Source organism: Serinus canaria, chromosome 20 (genome assembly GCF_022539315.1).
Source record: "Serinus canaria isolate serCan28SL12 chromosome 20, serCan2020, whole genome shotgun sequence".
In the NCBI taxonomy this organism is placed as follows: domain Eukaryota; kingdom Metazoa; phylum Chordata; class Aves; order Passeriformes; family Fringillidae; genus Serinus; species Serinus canaria.
The window spans coordinates 6,248,740-6,269,594 of record NC_066333.1 but is presented as its reverse complement, the minus strand read 5'-3'; the positions used below and the strand labels follow the sequence as shown (position 1 = coordinate 6,269,594).

The following is a 20,855-nucleotide window of genomic DNA, read 5'->3' as shown; positions in this document are numbered from 1 at the left end:
GGGACGGGCTGCGAGCCCAGCGGCAGCCCCGGCGGCCCCGGCAGCAGCCCGTGCCGTGACCCCGCGCCCACCGCCCGCCTGCCCGCGGAGCCGGGGCTGCCCCGGGGATGGGCTGCCAGGAGCCCATGTGATGCTGGGCTAGCGCCGCTCTCCCCGTCCCTCTCCCGCTCGCTCGCTGCTGTCATGGCGACTCCCAATAATGTTACTCCCACCAACTGCAGCTGGTGGCCCATCTCGGCGCTGGAGAACAACGCGGGGAAATCCACGGAAGGCGAGGAAAATCACGACCCGACAGACCCCGCTCTCAAATCCCAGGACAGATTGGTTTTGTACCACTGGACGCAGTCTTTCAGCTCACAAAAGGTAAAGAGAACGATCGCTCGGCCGGGCTCCCGGGCGAGAATCAGCTCCAGGTGCCAGGGCATCCCTTTGCTCGGGAGGATGGACAGATGGACGGATGGACGGATGGATGCACTCGGGGGAGAACGAGGGGATCAGCCCTGTGGCTGTCCGGGTCACCAGCGTGCGGCCAGGCAGATCTTTGTACCTTGAACAGCATCTGCCTGGGAGGGGATGGGGATGCCATGGGGATGAGGATGGGGGGGCTCAGCCAGATCTTGCCTTTGCTTTGGTATCACGGCTTGCACCGGGAGCCGCCTCGGCTTTTGTGCCCGCTGCCAGCCCCACACCGGCGTGGCCGGGAGCGCAGACAAAGGCAGAGCCGGGCCGGGACCACCCTGCTGCTGCTGCTGCGGGAGGAGAGGCAGCCCCGAGCCTGGCTGGTGCCCGGGAGAGGATCCCGGACCCCAGCACGCAGCGATGATTCACCCCTCACAATGCAGCAGTGCCCTGGAAATTCTATTCCCGGATTGCCCCAGCAAGAAATCCCATTTTCCAGACAATAGTAAATGCTCATTTCGCAGCACGGCAGCTGTGTAACAAACCCAACCTTCTCCCCCGGCCCCAAACCCCCTATCTTTCCTAAGCCATGAACGCCATATGGAGAATGGGCTGTTCGGAGGGGTGGGTGTTGGAACACCAAGCTCCCGGTGCCAGGGCCTCCCCGAGCTGCACAGCCCGGCGGGAGGGCCGGGCAGAGGTGCCCGTTCCTGCGAGCAGACACAAAGGAGGGAGGATGCCCAATGCAGCAGGGAGGCTGCACATGGTCGGCCCTGCCGGCAGCACGGGACTGCCGGGCTCGGGATCCGCACTGCCGGGGGATGCTCGTGCCCGGCTCCCCGAGAAATTCCCCGGGAATGTTTTGTCACCCCAGTCTGGGATCCCTTTTGGGGTGCTGGCAGGGGGGTGCCCTGGGACCCCGGGCTGCCTCCTGCCAGGCCTTCAGCTCCTGAAAGCAGCACAGGGAGCCTGGGGCTGGATACCCCAGGTGGTAGGCTGAGGTTGATTTATCAGCTGGGAGGAAAAGGCCAGGAGTGAGTTGCAGTTGAGGAACCCAGGCTTTCTCTTGTTTGACTTTGAAAGAAAAAATTAACTTGCCAGTCCTGTGAATAATTAATGACTAATTCCCCAGGAACTCTGAAGTACTCACAGAAACGCTTATATATATATTAAATTGTATTTTTAGCTGCTGCTAGTTGGATGAAAACAAGTACTTTTGCCTCATTCAGTGTTTCTGTAAATCATGGCTTTCTCATATCCCCCGTGGGCTTTATTTTTTTTTTTTTTTTTTTTGGTGTTTGACATACTTAGTTCATAATAGTCAGGTTTTATAACCCAGAAGCCTAAAATGCCATCCCTGAGTGCATATTCAACACAGTCTCATGCACAGAGCAGAGCAGCAGGATCAGCCCTGAGGGCTGGTGGTCGGGGTGGGGATGGTGATGGTGTCCCACATCCAGCCCCACTCCTGCCTCCTCCTGCCCCTCTGCAAGGCTGGGCTCACCTTTCCCACCCCTGAGATGTGTGGGTGCCAGCCCCACAGTGCTGGGCAGGCCCAGGGCAGGAGGAGGGCAGGGGAAGGGGAAGGCAGCAGGTTTGACACCAGAGGTGTGAAGGTGCTGGGTGATGCCCTCAAGCTAATGCCAGCATGGAGGAGGAATGCTGTGCAGGGTCACAGGGCCTGCCTGGAACTTCCCACAGAACAGAGCCTTCACCTGCTAAAGGCAGAGTCCACTCCTGAGAGTGGGACATACCTGAGTCAGCATCCAGGTCTCCTTCAGCCAGACAGCAGCACTCACTGGGTGCACGTGTAAGGCATAACATTGCTGCAGCCCTGCTTCCTCCTCTTCCTCCTCCTTTTCTTCCTCAGGTATGTGCTGGGCCATGCTGGGAGCCACAGCAGCATCACTGCCCCAGCTGGAGAGCTCCTGCCTCCCTCCACCCACTGAGGGACTGGCTGAGGGATTGGCTGTCCTCTGCCTGTCACACAGGCCACCAGGACCAGGGAGCATGGTCCATGATTCTGAGAAGACAGGATGGGTTTGGGGGTCCCCTCTTTGCCAGGAAAACGAATTCTTTGCAGCTGTCCCATGGCAACAGCTGCTTGGCTTCTTGCAGGGCAAGCCCGTGATCCTGACTTGTCACCGTGTTTAAGTTTTAGGGAAGGGTCTGGGGGTGTAATGGGGTAGGGGGGACTGGAGACCAGCTCGGTGTGTGGGGCTGAGCCCTTTCTCCCTGGCTTCCTGCCCCAGGTGCGGTTGGTGATCGCAGAGAAGGGGCTGCCCTGCGAGGAGAGGGATGTCAGCATGCCCCTGATGGAGCACAAGGAGCCCTGGTTCATGCGGCTCAACCTGGGCGAAGAGGTGCCCGTCATCATCCACAGGGACAACATCATCAGCGACTACAACCAGATCATCGACTACATGGAGAAGAACTTCACGGGAGGTAATGCAAGGCTGGGCTCTGCCTCAGAGGAAATTCCTGTCTAGTCCACATTCTGTTTGCTAAACAAATCTACGTTTTTCCTTTAAAGTTTCATCTTCACCCCAGAAAATCAGCAAGCCACCAGCCCTGCCCAGACTTCTATGTTTCTCCATTAAATAGAAGAATTTCCAGCAGAACTCCCCTTCTGGAGGGCTCTGAGGAGTGTGGGAGGGCTCTGAGGGGTGTGGGAGCTCAGTTCCCCTTTTTCTATCCTGGAAGTCAGGCTTCCAAACCAGACAATTTCTCTCAGTCCCCATGGTGCATGGTGGCATTTCACCAGAGTCCCCACTGGGGCACAGCCCATGGGAACACTTTGGACTTCAGGTGTGTTTGTGCTTTGGCCCTGGGTAATTGTATAAAGCGCCATAAGGGCCTCTGCTGAGAGAAGGTGGGTGTCAGTCATGTGCTGCTGCTCCTCTCCCCGCTTCCTCCAGGATTCCTGGGCCATTCCATGGGCAGGGGACCCTGCTGTCCCTGCTGCTGCTGTGCCTCAGAGAAAACAGTCTCTTTAAAGTCAAACCCAGCCAGCAGTGCTGAGGACCATGGGAGGATGATGTGACACAAACCCAGAGGAAGGGACAGCCAGGAGAGGGAAGCTCATATTCCCCTGGAGCAGGGCTGCAGGCCTGCTGAGCCTGGCACACCGGGATACTGAGACAGAGCTCAAAGTCAGCTTTGCTCAGCAGCTGCTGTGAGCAGCCTCTCCCTGGCATCTCACACCCTTCACCCTCATTCCCCCAGTCCTGGGGGCTGCTGGGCTGGGACACCCACTGGGCAGGCTTCAAAGCTGAGCAGGGATCTCGGGCTTTGCCATCACGATGTTCTCCCCAGCATCCATCCCCTTGCAACAGAGACATCAGAAACATCTCAAAATAGCTCCTGAAGCCAGGGCTCCTTGCCAGCTCAGCTGCTGTCCTCTCCCGGCCCCGCCACTGCGCTGCTGCTCCGTGGAGGCACAAAGCTCCCTCCCAGTGGGGCAGCAGGGATGACTCCATCAGGAGAATCCCACACCAGCAGCATGTCCTAGGGAATGGCAGCTGCTTTCCTGCCTGGCAGCAGCCCCAGCACCAGGGGACATCAGGGGTGTCAGTCCCTGCACCACTTCAGTTGGTCTCTGCGAAGGGCAGGTGGTCTGACATATGTGACAACAGGCTGTCCCCAGCAGGAGGGGGACACAGAGCTGTCCGAGCGCTGGGAAACTCCTGTCATTGAGATTTTCCAGCCAGGTGCAGTTCCTTCCCTTTTTGCTGGGAAATAGAGAGGGGAAGATCCAGGTAAGAGGGCCCAGAGCATCACTCCCTGCTCCCTGCTCTGCTCCATCCTATCACCAAGCAGAGCAGCTGCCAAAGGCATTACCAGGATGTGGCAGTGCTGATCTGAGGGGGAATCAGCCACCTTGCAGAAATGTGTACAATTTGAAAAGGCCTTTACAAGATATTTTTACTGAGCTGTGATCTCCCCCAGGTTAAGGGCAGGGCCTTTATCAGCTGCTTACACACACTGGGGTCCAGCTATCAGTAAAGAGTAGTGTGTGGAGAAATGTTTCCATTTCCCCCAAAATAGCAGTGAATAGTGCCAATAAGCCACGTTTGAGGATGCTTCTCACTAGGACACTGCCCAGCAGTGCCCAGAAACTGATCAGGGCAATATTTCTTCCAGGCAGGAGTGTCCTCCAAGGTCTGCACACCCTTGCACAGCCACAGAGTGCAACAGCAGCCTCTATGTGCAGGTTGCTGTGGCATGTAAAGGCAAGTCAGGCCATCCCAATGAAAAACCTCCCTGGAATGTGCTGAAGGACATGGGCTGGTGGCCAGCATGCTGCTATTTCATTGTGGTTGCTCCATCTTCCTGCGGGATGGAGCAGTCCCTCTGGATGTGCTGTTCCCAGCCTCAGCCCCAGCCCTTTGGGTGCTGGCCAGGAGCCCTGTGGAAGGAGCACACAAGCTATAGCTCAGTTGTTGTTTCACTCATCTGGTCACTTTTCTCGGGTGGAAAATCCCCACTTGGAGAGCTGGAGCCCAGGCAGTGCAGGCAGCTAACAGCCCATGGCAGGGAAGAGCCACCAAAACCTCCCTTTGCTCAGGGGACAGTGATGCCTGTCAGTGGGGACAACTCTGGAGCCTTCCAGCAGGGACAGTCTGGGTCAGAGATGTGAGATTTCCAGTACAGGAGGTACCAAAATTTGCCTGGTTCTCATCCAGCCATGGGCACCAGCTGGCACACTAATGGCAAGGCCAGCTCCCTTTTACCTGCAGCCCACTCCTGCCACCAGCAGCAGGGCTGGGCAGGGCACAGCTGTCACTTCAGGCCCTGAAACAAGGGGCTGCCCTGCCCACATCTGCCAAAGTCCTACCAACATGACCCAGCTCAGGTGGGAACACTGGCACGTGGAGAGCCCAGTGCTGCAAACAGGATGTGGGCAAGAGTCAGGGATTTACTGGTGGATTTACTCACTGCCTGTAGACACTATAAACATTTATGATCCCTTAAAAAACTGGGAGAGTTAAAAATCTTGGAGGAGACAAGAGCAGTGTTTTGCTTCTTCTGGTGTCACCTGCCATGTATTTTGAGCTGACAGTGTAATAAAAGGCACGATGCAAACCACCATCCATGGAAAGTGAATAAAACCCAACAAGGCAGGGAGGAGCAGAGCCAGCCCTGGCAAGGGTTGTTGCTGCAGCTGAGATGCTGACTGAGCATGGAGGGAAGATACACTGGGCTTCTTTGGTCATCTACTCTGATTGCCCATTTTGGGGATTTTCAAGGAAGCCAAGAGAATGAGGTACCTCACTGCCACTGGAGTAAAGAGTATGTAACTCAGGAGATCCTAAACTCAAATCCCCATCTTTTAGCTCTTTTCTGCAGACCAGGAAGGTTTGTCTCCCCTTCTAAGAGATGTGAAATTAGAGTGTGGAGACTCAGGGCTGGCTGCACTGACCCAGGGAACACGAGGGCTGTGGGGCTGGGTAATGACATCCACAGATCCCGTGGGTTTGCCCATCTCGGGGCATGGGCTGGCTGCACTCCTGGCCAGGATGGGCAGCAGGGAGGGTGAGGGCAGAGCTGAGAGATTTGAGTGAAAGCTCTGCCCCAGCCAGCCCCGCTGTCTCAGCAGGATTGCACCCTGCTGTCCAGAGCCAGCTGAGGAGCTGCTAATGAGAGCTTGAGCTCTCCCAGGTGCCGCTGATTTACGGAAGCAAACAAACTCCACAACTTCTGTGAAAGTTGTAAAGCTGGTAGGTTTATTTCAGAGCTATGTTTATTACATGCTGGATGCATGTGGGGACTGCTCCCTTCAAAATATATGTGTACCTCTGGGAACTCTACATCCTTTTTTATCTCTCTTAAATACATATGCATGCAATTTCACAATAGGTTCACACATATTCATTCTATTATTTTTGTGTGCTATTTGCCACTAATTATTCTATATCAGAAAGAATTCCTGGGTCAGGCTGCCCTCTCTCTAACAGTCTCCCTGTCTGCCCCCCTTATCTTGTCCTTCGGCTGAAGCAGTTTCTCTGAGCATAGGCTTTTTACGAGAACAGGCAGTCAGACACAACAGCTATGCTTTCAAGCTACAGACTTAACTCAAAGATGTGTGGGAATCCATAAATCAGAAAGTTTTGGCAAAGCTGCAAAAGGCAGGCCTCAGAGACAGCAGAACTGTGATTGGAGCTAAGCAGTAGCCATGAGATTGGTCAGCAGAAAAATTATGTAAAAAGTAGAAAAGCAAGGACGAGTAGAACAATGGTCCATGTATTAACGCTTGTCTGCAATAACTCCCTAAGCTACAGAAAAGTTTAACTAGCAAGATATTAGGAAGTTTGAAGCTTAATAATGGAGCTCTGTGCATTGTGTTTTAAGGCTTACAAGCAGGTATTGTATTCGAAATAAGCAAGCATTGTTTAACCAAAGGTACCTGTGCTTATAGTGGTTGGATGGAACCACTGTCAGTATGCTTCTGCTTTATGTGATTTGTCAAAAAAGTTATAAAGTGAGTTGTAACATTAAGTTCTTTGTCTGCTGCAAGGGATGTGAGCTGATGGCATCTTCCCGTTGTCATAACCATGTAATGAGACTGATGCTGGAAAATCAAACAGCTCAAGGCACGTTCCACAGCAGTGCTGTCCTGTTCGTAATTTGTACAGAGATCCCCAGCTGGTGATAGATGTACATTTCACCTAAACCAAAATGGATTTCTGCTCTGGAGAGTTTCCCCTCAGTCTCAGCGCTAACTCCTTTTCCTTGGCCCGCAGAGAACGTGCCGCAGCTGATCCCCGAGCCGGGCAGCGCGCTGCACTCGCGGGTGCTGCAGTACCGGGAGCTGCTGGACTCGCTGCCCATGGACGCCTACACGCACGGCTGCATCCTGCACCCCGAGCTCACCACCGACTCCATGATCCCAAAGTACGCCACCACTGAGATCCGCAGTAAGTCAGTCGCCTTTCCAGGGGGCTGCCCGGGGCTCCCCAGCTCCTCTAGGCTCCACAGCCCAGCCAGCCGCCGTGCTCCTGCTCATCTCCCCTTCCTGCCAAAGGACAGCTGGGAAGTGGCAAAGCACAGCTGAGCTGGGAATTGCAGGCATCCTAGAGAGACTTCCTAACTCGGGGGGTGTCTGGGCTCCCATGGGACATGCACGCTTCTCCTCAGCTCTTTCTGGAGCACAAGAATTTGCCCCTCTCCCTCCAATAACTCTAAGGGCAAAGGCAGGAGGGAGCAGCCAGATTGAGTTGCAGGCAGTGGATGAATCGGCATAAGTCTGTGTACCTGACCTTCAAGTGCTCATGAAACATTGACGATGCTTAATATAACTCAATGGCAGGGATTGCTCCTGGAGAGAATTCCTGGCCAGAAAAGTGACCTTGTCAGGAGGGTGTTGGTATGTCCCAGGTCTCTCCCTTCCTTTAGGCTCTGGCCCCAAGCTGAGCCCATAGAAAACACTGTTCCCACCCCCATCTCTTCAGTTGCCTGGGTCCCAGATGGTCCTGCTGAGGTGGGATGCACTTGTGCACAGAGAGAAATGGGCAGTTCCTGAGGTGTAGCTTGTGGTCTGCCCTGCCTCTGCTGACACCCGTCACAGACAGCTTTCCCCGTGTCGCCAAGTGTCACCTCCACCCACAGACCTCGGGCTGATGTAGGCCAGGGCACCTCCCTTCCCCAAAGGGTGTGGCTGTGATGGCTTTGGCCCCCATCTGCCTCACATCACCTCCCCAGCGCTCTGTCGAGGTCTCTGAACACATCTCCTTGTCCAAACCCTGTCACTGGTGACATTTTTCCCAAGCCATTGGAGGGCTATGAGCAGCTCCATGGGCTGATGGTGTCCTTCCTCCCCAGCTCATCTCCTGCCCTCAGGCAATGGCTCAGCTGCCCTGTTGCAGTGGGTGCTGAGGGAAATCAATGTTGTTGTGTCCCAAGGAGAGGGTGAACCCAGGTTCCAGGCTCTCCCAAGGGGAATGAAAACAGGCTGATATTCAGGTCTCCATCTGAGTTGCTGCCCCAGGAGAGCTGGTTGGCAGCCTTAGCAAGCACAAGCTCATGGCAGAAATGGGAATTTCAGCATTTTATAGCAGTGCACAGCCTGCTGCTGGCTCCCACCCCAGCTGGCCCTGGCACCTCCTGCATCAGCAGAGCCAAGGCCTCCCTTGTTGGAGGGAACAAGGAGGGAAAGCAGATGGTCCCTGGCAGGAAGACATTAGCCCAACTTTGGGTAATTTATGCTATCCCTTAGGTGTTACTCTTCCTCTAGGATTCCTTTCTTCCTTTCACTCTGCCCCTTTCCCTCCCTTAGCTCCCTTGCACAGAGCCCTTCCCATCCTCCCTGTGCCCAGAGAGGCAGAAGGGTGAGCATCTCTCCATGCTCATGATGGGCTCCACACCACGGAATTGCAGCCCCAAACACCGAGCCAGGGAGGAACAGCTTCACCCAGGAGGGAGCACCCCCTGTGCCCCTCCCTGCCCCACTGCTCTGAATGTACACCTGAGTGTGGGCAGCCAGCTCAGACATCCCAAAGGCTCAGCCTGCTGGGGATGGAGCTGCAGGAGCCAGGTTCTGGGCAAGCCCAGGGCTGTCCTTAAACAGCAAGCAACAGATAGAGCTTCCAGCAGCTCCAGTATGAATCCAGCAGGGAAAATGAAGAGCTGAAACTCCCAGGCTGGGACTCAGGGAGGGGGATTGGCCCTAGCTTGGAGCCAGCCCTGCCCTGTGAGATCCCTGTGTGTGCAGGGACAGCTGACGGAGCCACACGCCCTCAGACGTGGAAGCACAGCAGCAGCAAGCCCTGAATTTGGCCCATTTCAGCTCTCTGGGATGTTTTCCCTTGGTGCTACAGTGATATTGTGGCTGCAGGATGAGGTGATTTGCTTTCAGACACACTGGTCATTCCAGCCTCTCTGTCTGTTCTCCCCCTTCCAGGACATTTAGCCAATGCCACCACAGATCTGATGAAGCTGGACCATGAAGAGGAGCCACAGCTCTCTGAGCCTTACCTCTCCAAGCAGAAGAAGCTCATGGTAAGTGGGTCAAAGCCACACACATCCCTGGGGCTGGGGGAACATGATGCTTTGTGTCCCTGCGTCCATTTATTACACATTCTAACCCTGCTCTCCACCCAGGCCAAGATTCTGGAGCACGATAATGTGAACTACTTGAAGAAGATCCTTGGAGAACTTGGGATGGTGCTAGATCAGATTGAGGCTGAGCTGGAGAAAAGGAAATTGGAGTACCAAGGTAGGCACTGGGCTGTGTTTATGGGGTGTTTTTCCACAGGAGGCTGAGGTGCAACACCAGAAATAGCCAACAGATTTGTACCTGATGAACTACTCCCATGGAGCAACCACTGGTGGGTCTGGGGCTGCCTCTGGGCTCTCCTGGTTTTGGGTACACTGATGTTGTTGCAGCCGTGGTCCTCCTAACCTCTGGCAAACCACCCCTGCACCCCTTGCCACAAGGAACAGCAGGACCCCTGTCCTCATGGGTGCTCTTTGGGAGCCCCAAAGTCACCTCAGGGTGATGGCAGGTGCCCTCTACCCCAGCAAGGGACTGACAGTGACTGATGCTCTGTCTGGTTTAGGAAGCAGCAGGCTGGCCCCGGGCACTTGCACTCCAAGGAGCACTGGCTGCTGAAAGTGCAGAGATGGGGACATGTGCCACAGCTGAGCCCTCACATCACCAGGCTGGGGCAAATCCCAGGGGAGCTTGGGCAGGGAAACCCAGGAATCTGAGGGGCCCTGGAGGGGAGAGCCTTTACAGAACCTGTGTCAGATGCCAGCAGGTGGGAGAGAGGGACACCAGCCATCCCTGACAGCAAACACAGGGTGCTGGGAGCCTGCCCAGAGCAGCCCTGGCAGTCAGGGGTGCCTGGGCACAGCTGGGCAGCACTTGTCCTGCCATCACCCCTTCCTCCTCTCTTCCTCACTGCTGGCAGGGCTCAGAACCCCAGCCCCGGGAGGGCTGCCAGCACCACGGTGCCAGATGCAGAGCAGAGCCAGGCACAGTTAATCAGGGGATGGTCCCACAGCTGGCCCTGCCCTCGGGTCCAGCCTCGGCCTGGGGAGCTGTGCCTCACTCTCAGGGCCACACTGGAGAGCCCTCAGAGGTGCCAAGGTCAGGCTCTGCAGGGCATTGGGCTGGGGATTTACCAAGAGCCCTGATGTGCTCTCATGGCATCCTGCCTTGCCCTAATTTCCTCAAACACCCTCATTAACTGCTGTGAGGGCTGGGACAGCAGAGTGCAGCCTAATGAGGTGCCCTGGGAGGACATCCCAGGTGCCTGGAGCAGAGGGATCGCTGCTGCTGTTGCTGTTGCCAGCACCCAGGTGCTCCAATGCCTTCAGTCCTTGTGTGCCACTCCTGCCCTCTGCTCCAGAGCCCAAACACCCACCCTGTGCCCATGGCCTGGTCAGGATCTCAGCAGTGGGTACCATCAGCACTTTGGCAAGCTCCCAGGAGCTGCAGTGCAGCAGCTCTGCTCCCACGCAGCCCAGGCTGCAGCAATGCAGCAGGAGCAGGGTGGAAGGTGCTGCAGCAGCACCAGGAGACCCCTGCCACAGGCACCTCGTTCAGCTGGGACAGGCTGAGCCCAGCTGGGGCTGCTGTGCATGCCAAGGGAATGGTTGCCTGTGCCTGTGCATCCACCCTGCTCAGTGCTGGGCAGGGGTGCAGGGGGCTGGAGCAGCCTCAGCAGGCTCCAGAGCTCAGTAGAGGTGCAAGCCCACAGCCAGGAGGGACAGAGGGACAGGGGTGGGTCACAGCTCTCTCCCGAAGTCACCATCCTCACATGTGCTTTCTCCCTCACCTGTAGCAGCTCCTGGAGTGAGGCAGCTGCCTCAGCCCTGCTCCCCTCACTGCTGAGCTGAAGCCCCCACAAGGTCCCACCACACCCAAGAAGCTCTGGCTGCAGCACCCGCACAACTCATTAGTCACTGAAAATATTTATTGATTAATTAGGCACAGGCAATCTGTCCACTTGGGCAGTGCCTCCAGCAGGATTTGGCAGGCTGCCAAGCACCTACAAATGAGGGTTGCTAATTACCCATAATTGCCCCAGCCTGGTCCTGCAGGCAGCCCTGCAGCAGCTGCAGAGCCTGCCCCGGGCTGCTCTACTGGAGCCTCTCTTCTCTTTCCTGCTACAATAGCCACAGCACAATGAAGAGCCCCAGAATGAGGAATCTGGAGCAAAGCTGACTGAGGGTGGATTTTTGTGTCCCTTCTGATGTTCTTTACCTGCACATTCTTTCATCTCCCTCAGCTCCATCCAAGCCCAGCTCCTCGGTTTTGAAAGGGCACTGAGGGAGTGCTTAACAATATCCTGGCCTGAGACTGCTTTTTCCAGCCTAACAGCAGCTTGGTTTATTTTTGGATGTCTCTCTAGGGAGGTTATTTCTGGGATCACCCATTATCAGGGGTTCTCAACCCTTCAGTGTGTTTCTTCATGTCCTGCACTCACCCTGAGCTCTGTCTCCCCAAAATCCTGGCTCTTGGCACAGAGGTGCTGCCAGTTTTGGTGTCCTGGAGCAGGGTCCCTGGTACAGGAGAGAGAACAAAGGCAGACCCTCCCCAGCAGCACACACAGGAGGGCAGCCAGGCCATCCAGCAAATGGTTTTGATTCCTGAGGATTTCTCACATCCCTAAAATAGGCCAAGTTGATGTGACACTCCTGAAACAGCTCCTGGTGCTGCCAAGGGCAGACACTGCTGCTCTCTCTGAGCACTGACACAGCAGAAGGGGTCACTGCATGGCATCTTCCTTCAAGGGGGGCAAAGGGCTCTTTTCCAGGGACCTCCTAGGTACAGGAGGATGCCCTCTCCAGCTGCTCTTGACTTGGGGGAGAGGCAGCAGAGCTGCTTTGCAGCCAGTAATTTGTATATTCACACAGGCTATAGACCATCATCTCCTATTCCCAGCTTTTGGCACCCCTGTACTCTCCATCACAGCGGATGAGCTCTGAGCTCCTGGCCCATCAAGGAGCTGGGAAAAAACACCCCAGATCTACAAATGCTCCTGCCTATGTGGACCTTTTGAGCAAGCTTTTAGGTGCCCCCCAAGGGTCTCTTACCTCTGCTCTGTCTCTTCTCTCTCCAGGGCAGAAGTGTGAGCTTTGGCTCTGTGGATGCGTCTTTACTTTGGCCGATGTCTTGTTAGGAGCCACCCTGCACCGCCTCAAGTTTCTGGGACTCTCTAAGAAATACTGGGAGGATGGCAGTAGACCCAACCTACAGTCCTTCTTTGACAGGATACAGAAACGCTTCGCCTTCAGGAAAGTTTTGGGAGACATCCACACCACGCTCCTCTCTGCAGTGGTACCCAATGCCTTCAGGCTGGTCAAGCGGAAACCTCCCTCCTTCCTTGGAGCCTCCTTCCTGATGGGATCTCTGGGGGGAATGGGATATTTTGCTTATTGGTACTTAAAGAAAAAATACATCTAGTGCTGACTGCTTGGTGTTTAGTTTGGTGTCTCTGTGCTGTGTGAAATTATGATGAAGCCTCAGTAACTGTAATGAAATTTGAAGCAAGGTAATGAATAATTATATTGTTTAATGTAACATTCCATAGTCTAGAAGTAGAAACCTGTACTGCAAGGAAATAAGAAAACAACAACAACAACAAAACTGTCAACTTGTAAATGCCTTTTTTAGGTTTAGGTATTCAACTCCAGCCAGAGGCTCAAGGGTTCACGGGCTCAGCCCTGCCCACTGGGAAGTGGCACTGCCGCCAGCACCACCAGCTCCAGGGGGACAGACAGCATCCCAGGAGGCTTCCCGGCACCCAAGTTGACTACTGGGACTTGGATACTTGGTCCTGTGCGTTTGTGTTTCCAAATTGTTCACTGGCCACATTTCACACATGCAGGTAGTGGGGACTTTCTTCTTCTAGAAGGCGTTGTGTTGTCGTGCTTGGAGGCTTTCCTGGGAGCAGGGTGCAGTAGCTGGTCACAGTCAAGGTGGATTTCTGTTCTTCAAGTATCCATTTTAAAAATTATTTTCATTAAAAGGAATATTTTTTATTGAGCTGCTCTTAGAATGTATCCACTTTCTACGTCTGGTTTTGGGGAGCTTTTTTTTAAAGAATTTAATGTCTGTCTTTAACTGCCGCACTTTTTCCTTGAGATAAATCATTTTGACTTTCATCCTGAATTCTGGCACATGAAGGAGATTATTGTTTTAAGCCTTTTGGCTCTGTCTCTTGAGTTTTTTTTTCACGGATTTGCAAAGGATTTTTCACCAACTGAGCATATTTGGACTCTGAAAAAGTACAGCCATTTTCAGAACTTTTCAGCACTTTCCTGAAGGCGCTTTGGCTTCTTCCATCGGGAGCTCTTTTCTGTCCTTTCCTCGCTGTGTGTTTTCTTAGGGACACTTTGCACAGAATCACATTGATGACTTTCTTGTGCCTTTTGCATGCTGGAAAGAATAACAGGCCTCACTGCTACTCATGCTTTGGAAACTGAGATCCTCAATAAACCATATGGGAGGAGTAATGGCTTCGCATCTCTAAATGTGTTCCACATCCTTCTGGTCCCCGTGCAAGGCATGCCCGAGGGCAGTGGGATGTGCAGGTGGTTTGTGCTTTGCCTCATGTACTGCAGTGGTATAAAGCTTGCATGGAAATTATGTGTATTCCTCTTCCAAGCACTAATTTCTGTCAGCTCTCAGCCTGCTGGCTTTCAGGCACTCCAGTGATCCCTGGGAGCCACGCTATATCTCAGGGCTTGGGAGCAAATGCCAAGTGTGGCTGAAATAACAGGAATTGCATTTGCCTCTGATTCAAAGGTTATCTTTATGCATTTGAAAGCAGCAAGCTTTCCCAGGACCTTTTGATGCAACCTGGCAGCCACAGAATTGGGAATATTTAGCAGGAATTACAGGGGATGAGCACACTGAGAGTGCAAAACGCACATTTATATGGTGCTTGTCATAAGGCTGACCTGACAGGTTTCTGGAATACAGCAAGCTGTGTAGCTGCAGAGGCTCTGTGTTATACCTGTTACCCACCCTGTGCTTGGGTAAGCACTTAAAACTGGTGTGTGAGAACCCAAATCCACCATCTGTATGTGCACACCTGGCTCCTGCAGCTGAGGCTGCTGAGTGGAACCTTGCAGACACACCTTCTCCAAAATACTTTCAGTATTTCCTTTGTGGAGTTGGTGACTTCAGAAGAAATAGTTATTCTCCTTCTTTTTGAAGAGGGAGGCAGGAGGGTGCCCTGAGCTCTTCCCTTTTGCTGAATCTGAAAAGTGCAAGAAGATGAACTAGGGGTGATCCTCTCTTTGGTCAATTAGCTGGTGATAAACCTCACAGAAAGATTTATAAAGGTACACCAACATAAAACCCTTACCAGGATTTCACTCTTTTCCCTTTGTTTGTTGTCCTACATGCACATTCCCTGGTGATCTCCAAAAGCTGATGAAATGCACACACCAGGTGTAGAAAGGAATATTAATGAGTTATAAGGCCGGGAAACCCAGAGGGAAGGAGAAGAAATACTTCCTCCATAGCTAGGATTTCAGCCCAAGAATGAGGCAGAAGGAAGCTGCTTTGCAAGACTGCTACTAGTTACTTTGCTCCTTAATTCTATTTAATTTTGTATTTTAAACCACAGAAATCTAAATTCATGGAGCAAATCAGACCTCTAAACACTGGAGTAAATAGGTGTGTGTTGTGTTTGGAGCACACTGTTAAAATGCAGCTGTTACAAGGAAAACAGGCAGATCCAGCAGCTGGAACAGGACAGGAGCTGTCACCAGTGTTACACTGTGGGCTGCTGGGAAGCCACTGATGCTGTAGTGGTGGATTTTGTACAGGTTCTCAGCTAAAAATAGTTAATATTATGCCTTTGTTCTGGACCAAATAAAAATAAAATATATATTAAAAAAAAATTGGCACCACTCCCTGTTACTAAGCCTTGTTTTCCTGTCCTGCTAATGAAAAAGTACCAGGACTTTGCTCCAGGGAAAAGCAATTGGTGAGAGTGATAAAAGACAATTAGTGTGGCAGGCAGAGGCTGGATTGATGTGTGAGATCCCTGAATGAATGTCAGAGCCCTGATCAATCCCCTCGGCCCTGACCATAAGCAGCCCTGGGGTGATACAGGCTGTCATCATAGAAAGTTGCTCTTGCTCTGACTGATCTCAGCCTGACCAGACCTTTTCTGCTCCAGTTCCACTGCAAAGGGGAGCCCACTGCACGACCTGGCCATGAGCCAGGCACTGGCCTGTTTTTCACAGTTCTGTACACAGAAATGTGAAAATGATGGTATAAATCTGGTTTCTCACTCCAGGATTCTGTGCTTTGCTCTCAGCAAGGTGTGGGATAACAGCAGTGCCCAGGGGAAAGGCTGGAAGGTGAGGCACCTCAGAGGTGCTATTTTATATTTTAGACAAGAGGGAATGGCTCCTGCTGCATCCTGCACCCAACACTCCTGTGTGCCTGACCCAGCCCCAGCCAGGGTCCTTCTTCCCTCCAAATGTACTTATTTACTCAAGCAAATTTTTATCCTTTGAAATCCCTGTGTTTTAGAGACAAACGTGCTTTGAGGCACCTCAGTCCTTTAAAATCTATCTGTGCTGAGGTGTGGAACTTCTAATTATCAGAGGGGTGAAAATCAGGGGCTTTCTATCGAGTCCAAGCACCCCTGAGATGCAGCTTCATGACACAGAGCCTTTCCCTCCTGCCTCCCAAGCCTCTTGTTTAACAGGCTCCCAGTGGTCACATTTGCAGAGCTACAGCTTCTGAAATCTTTTTACTCCTACAGGATTTGCTCAAAAGACTCGATTATGAAAATTGAAAATGTACATGTCAGCCTTACTGCTGGCTGGCAGTGCTCTCCTTTGCTTGGCAAGGGATGGAGAAGACCTCTCCATGCAAAATAAAGGATTTCAACACCAAGCTGGCCAGAGGATAGGGAACACACCACAGATCCTCTCACAACTTGCCAAAGAAATCCAGATCAAGAGCTGCCTAAGAATGTCTAGTGACCATTTGGTGGCCCTGTCAGAAATTATTTGCCAAGTGCTCCTCTGTTTTTGAATGAAAAAACCTCATCCTTTCCAGCCAGCTGCAATTTCAGAATCCAGGCTGCAGAGGGAAGAGGGATGGTGTAAGAGCTGCCCCTTCCTTCCTTTCTGCTGTGAAAGTAAATGAAAGATTTCCCCCCATACCACCAAAACATTAAAGCTTGTGAAAATATTTAACATCAGGTTGTGTTTGGTGGCATTCACTGCCATCATTAGGATCAAAGCCAAAACCACCCAGACTGGATCCACAATACAGGCAATGACAGCAACTAAACCCCACAGGCTGCTGAAAGCTATATGGGACTGAAATAATGTGGGATAACATGAATATAGCATTTTGAGATGGCTAGGATAATATAAAATATGATGATATGAGATTAAAAGCTAAAACCCCAAAGAAACAGGAAATCATGTACAGCCTAGAGGTAACTATTGTAACCTCAAACTTGCAATTATCTGTGGCATAGCTGAGGATAAAAGGGCAATTTCTATTCACAGCAAAGCTGCTCTTGCTGCACTGTAGAAAAGCTCCTTCTGTCATGGTGGGACAGAATAAAGTCCCCAGTTCAGTGAGGAAAGTTCAGTTCAGTGCCCAGGGAAAGTTCAGCCCCACAGGTGTGCAAGAGAGTGAAAACATCTCTGTATGTAGTGAACAGGAACAGATATTTTATGCCTGAAAGATTTCCCAAAGCATGGCCTCAGTGACCAAACTGCAGATGTTTCAGACCCAGCCATTTCTGCTGAATCTAAAGTTATAAGCAGTAATAAAAACACACAGGAACTTGGATTCTCTGATAAAGCACATTCATGACAAACACATTTCCTGGTTTTCCCCTGGTGCTGATCCCGAAATGTGCCCAAAGGACATTTCAGTGACGTCTTTCATTCTCCTTTTAACTCGCTTTTCTCTGGAGGATTAAACAGAGAGAAAAGAGCCTGCACTGAACAGCTCTCAGTGGAGGAAGGAACGGCAGCTCTGCCAGAAAGAATGAGGATGAAGAATTGCTCTGTCAGAACACAGGTGTCCATCACTGCAGCAGTACCTGTGTGCTGCTGGCCAGGCTCTACCTGCAGAGAGGAGATCATTTCCATGACACTTTGCTGCTGAAGAGCTTCAATAAGCAAATTGTCAACCTCCATCCACTTCTCAGGAGCTCACAGGATTTTTTCTTCCTTTTTGTTCCCTCTGCACAATGATCTGCTTTCAGCCCCTTTTTTCCTTTACCCCTCTCTGCTGTCCTACCCCTTTGCCCTCTCCTGGGCTCCCTGGTGACACTCTCCTGTCACAGACAGCGGGCCATGTGTGACCATCCCCCAGAGACATTCCCGTTGTCAGGAGTCCCTGGGTTGTCAGAATCTCAGGAAGAACTGCTGAGAAAGGAAGGAGATGGAATCTTGCTAAAAACCTCTTCACAAACAGCCCAGATCAATGATTTCTAAAACATTCCTTTAAAAATAACACCATCCATCCCCCTACTTGCATTGCCTCCCTTCTCAGCTCTTTCTTACCAGCACCTCATCTCTCCTGCGACCTAAATCCTTTTTAGCTCCAGGAGAGTTATCCAAATAAAGCTACTTTGCAGTCAGAACAGTGTAACCAGGTTTGAGGGTGCTGTGTAATGCTGCAGGCAGTTCTTGACACAGAACCAAGTATCCTGCATAGTTAAGTGCAGTTTTGCAGAGGCTCTTTACATCACAAGGTCATGTCACTCCACCACCAGCCTCATGAACACTCTTCTATTTTTGCTTACCAGAAGCAATTTCTTTCCATTATGTGCCCTTGGATCCAAGCACTACACAACAGCAATAGGTTTTTCTTCCCTTGGTCACAAGAAAAAAAACCCAAACAAAATCTCTGAAAACAACAAAGAAAAATACCCAGTAAACAAAATAAACCAAAAATCATTTTTTTTCTCCTAACTTCCAAACTATGACAATCATGACAAAAACTACATATATTTTTTTAAAGCCTCAAACCTCTATCACTCCCATTCTTCTAAAAACAGAATCAGGTCAGGCTATGACAAAGCTGAAGCACCAGAGCTGTGGTCTGGAGTGACACTGTACCAAGCTCACACCAGGTCTGTGCTCGCTGCCATCACCTGCAAAACCTGCAGCAGGCAGGCCCAGGGTGCCATTCCCAAGAGCACAATCCTGCTAGGTGTGGAGCAACTGTTCACACATTTGGATAAGGCCAACAGGCTCTGTGGGCTGAGCAGCATCCTTGTTTTCCTCCCCTTTTGCATGGCTTTCCCCAGCACAGTCAGCTGTTCTGAGGCTCAGCCTGTTCAGCTGAATTCTCCTCGGTGCTGAGTGATGGTGTTCAGGCTGTCACCAACACGGTCACACCAGAGTGACCTCCCAGCACAGAACCCATGAGATGGGAAGGCTCTGCAGGCAGAGCAGGAGCCAGGGAGGCATTTCAGAAGAGCTGACACTGACACTGAGGATGTGCCCAGTTCCTGCTCTGACATCAACTGTGACTGAAGGAATGCACAGCCCAGAGCTGCAAAATTAACCCGGGCTGGACATAGGAAAAGCTTTGGAGAGGTGAGGAAAAAAGTAATTGTTTGCATTTATTCCTGTTGAACATTTTCCTTTCTTCAGCTTTCACCTCCAGGGAGATCCTCAGCTCTGCCACAAATCTCCTGCCACTGCACACATTGTCAGGAAGAGCACAACAGGGAAAGGGCATTTTTCCAAGAAATGCTTTCCCATGATGTCCAACCCTCCTGAAAGGCTGGTAAAGCTCTTCCCTTACTGTTAATTTTCTGTGCCATCTTTTACTCCCAACGCTTTACAGAGGAGTAATTTGGCTTGTTACAAGCACATGGCATTGTCTTTTGTTTTGTGATGGACAGGGGGTATTTGAAAAGTAAATAACCTTTCAGACTAAATAATACAATTATATAATTGTCTTAGATTTCATGGACTGCACTCAATCTTGACAGCCATTTCCATGTCTGCTTTTTCAGCTTTTAAACTTTATGCTCTCATTCATTTAAGCACTAAGGGACTCTTCCCATATCCAAATTAATGATTTCCTGCTAAGCACCTGGATGAAAGTACCCTCCACTGAAGTGAGCACTCGCTCCCCAAGAGAAGGACAAAGGTAACTCTCCTAATGCATCGAGCTCTGCTGCCACATCACCTTTTTCCTTCCCTGAGCTCAAGCACATCAGGTGCAGCTCTGCTTAAATGAATAAACTATGTGCTTTTCTCCAGGTTTTCCACCAGTACAGTGACAGAGCAGCTCTGTTTAACAACAGTTAAACATCAGTTCAGTTACAATGGCCTTTTTGTGTCTATTAATTACTTTCATCTTAAGCTTTGCAAAATACCTCAAAGAAGGGAAGGCAAAATACTGAGAGAGCACACATCCAGCAGAGGTGGAGAGCATTTATTACTAATCTGTGCTCCAGGAGGAGAGATGAAGCTATGAAAAGAAATAACCCCAGAGAACAGGTTTCTGAGCAAAAGGAGATAGGGTGATCAAAGAGCTGGAGAAGGCCAAGTGCAGAGAAGCTGCAGGGAGCTACTTTAAGTGTCCTGGTTTGAGGAACATTAAGCTAGAGTGCAAAAATCAGTTACTATTTCATGAAGTGACCATAGACTTGTGTTCACAACTAAAGACTGATTTCCCAAAATATTTAACATATCACAGCAGTTTCTTCCATTACAGTGCACTCCAGGGCATAACTGGGTGTTTCTCACTTTGTCACCAATTGCCACACACCAAAACAGAAAACAGGATTTTTTTTTTTTTGCAGCCACCCACAACCCAAGTTTCAGCATACACAAATAAATTGGGAAACCAGGAATATTATTTAGCACCAGTGAAGCATTCATGGATGACGTTTGCTTTGAATAAACTTGGAGGAAGAATCAAACCCTGGGTTCAGGCATGTTTAAAGTCTGAGCTGCTCACGTGGCTCTTATGAAAGACCTCAACTTTCCTGTTTGCCTGAGCTCACCTGCAGTGACACCAACATTTGAAACAGTCCCAGGTAAGTGAAGAGTGAAATGAATCCTAAGGCAGTTTCTTTTCACACTGTGCTCTACCTGTTCCCAGCAGAGGAAAATGTTTAAGGCACCAAGAACTGCCTTGGCCAAACAGTCAGGCCAAATGCTGCTCCTGTGAAAGAACTGTGAAACAGAGCCCACAAAACAGCCCAAACACAGGCTATGAAAGATTAGCAGATGTTGAAATATGTTAGTAAGATGTTGGAGACAAAAATTCCCTAGGTAATTCTACAGAGAGACAGCTCTGTGAGAACAACAGGAATACTTTAATGTAGAAAAAGCAAAAAAAATCCACCCCAACACTTGAAACAAACCAGTAATACCTGTTGACAGCTGATTTGTGCCTTTGGCACAGGATACCAAATCCAGCTGCTCCCAGCACTGTTTCTCTTTGGCTGCAAATCTGTTGTGGAGAGGCTGCAATTTTTATTTTT

At 51.1% G+C, this 20,855-nt stretch overlaps 1 protein-coding gene across 1 annotated transcript; it reads left to right on the top strand.

The window, feature by feature from the left end:
• Positions 1-107: 107 nt before the first annotated feature.
• Positions 108-13,393, top strand: GDAP1L1 (ganglioside induced differentiation associated protein 1 like 1). Its single transcript, XM_009092986.4, has 6 exons — positions 108-363; positions 2,652-2,844; positions 7,143-7,316; positions 9,299-9,396; positions 9,499-9,613; positions 12,468-13,393. The coding sequence occupies exons 1-6, from the start codon at positions 184-186 to the stop codon at positions 12,809-12,811; spliced, it is 1,104 nt and encodes a 367-aa protein (XP_009091234.1). The 5' UTR covers positions 108-183; the 3' UTR covers positions 12,812-13,393.
• Positions 13,394-20,855: the final 7,462 nt, after the last annotated feature.

What these genes read in the sequence shown, in the direction of transcription:
- GDAP1L1 (XM_009092986.4), top strand. Translation starts at nt 184, where the DNA reads ATGGCGACTCCCAATAATGTTACTCCCACCAACTGCAGCTGGTGGCCC. An exon ending in GGAGAAGAACTTCACGGGAG is followed by an intron (nt 2,845 to 7,142) that starts GTAATGCAAGGC and finishes CTTGGCCCGCAG; the next exon opens with AGAACGTGCCGCAGCTGATC. An exon ending in AAGGAAATTGGAGTACCAAG is followed by an intron (nt 9,614 to 12,467) that starts GTAGGCACTGGG and finishes TTCTCTCTCCAG; the next exon opens with GGCAGAAGTGTGAGCTTTGG.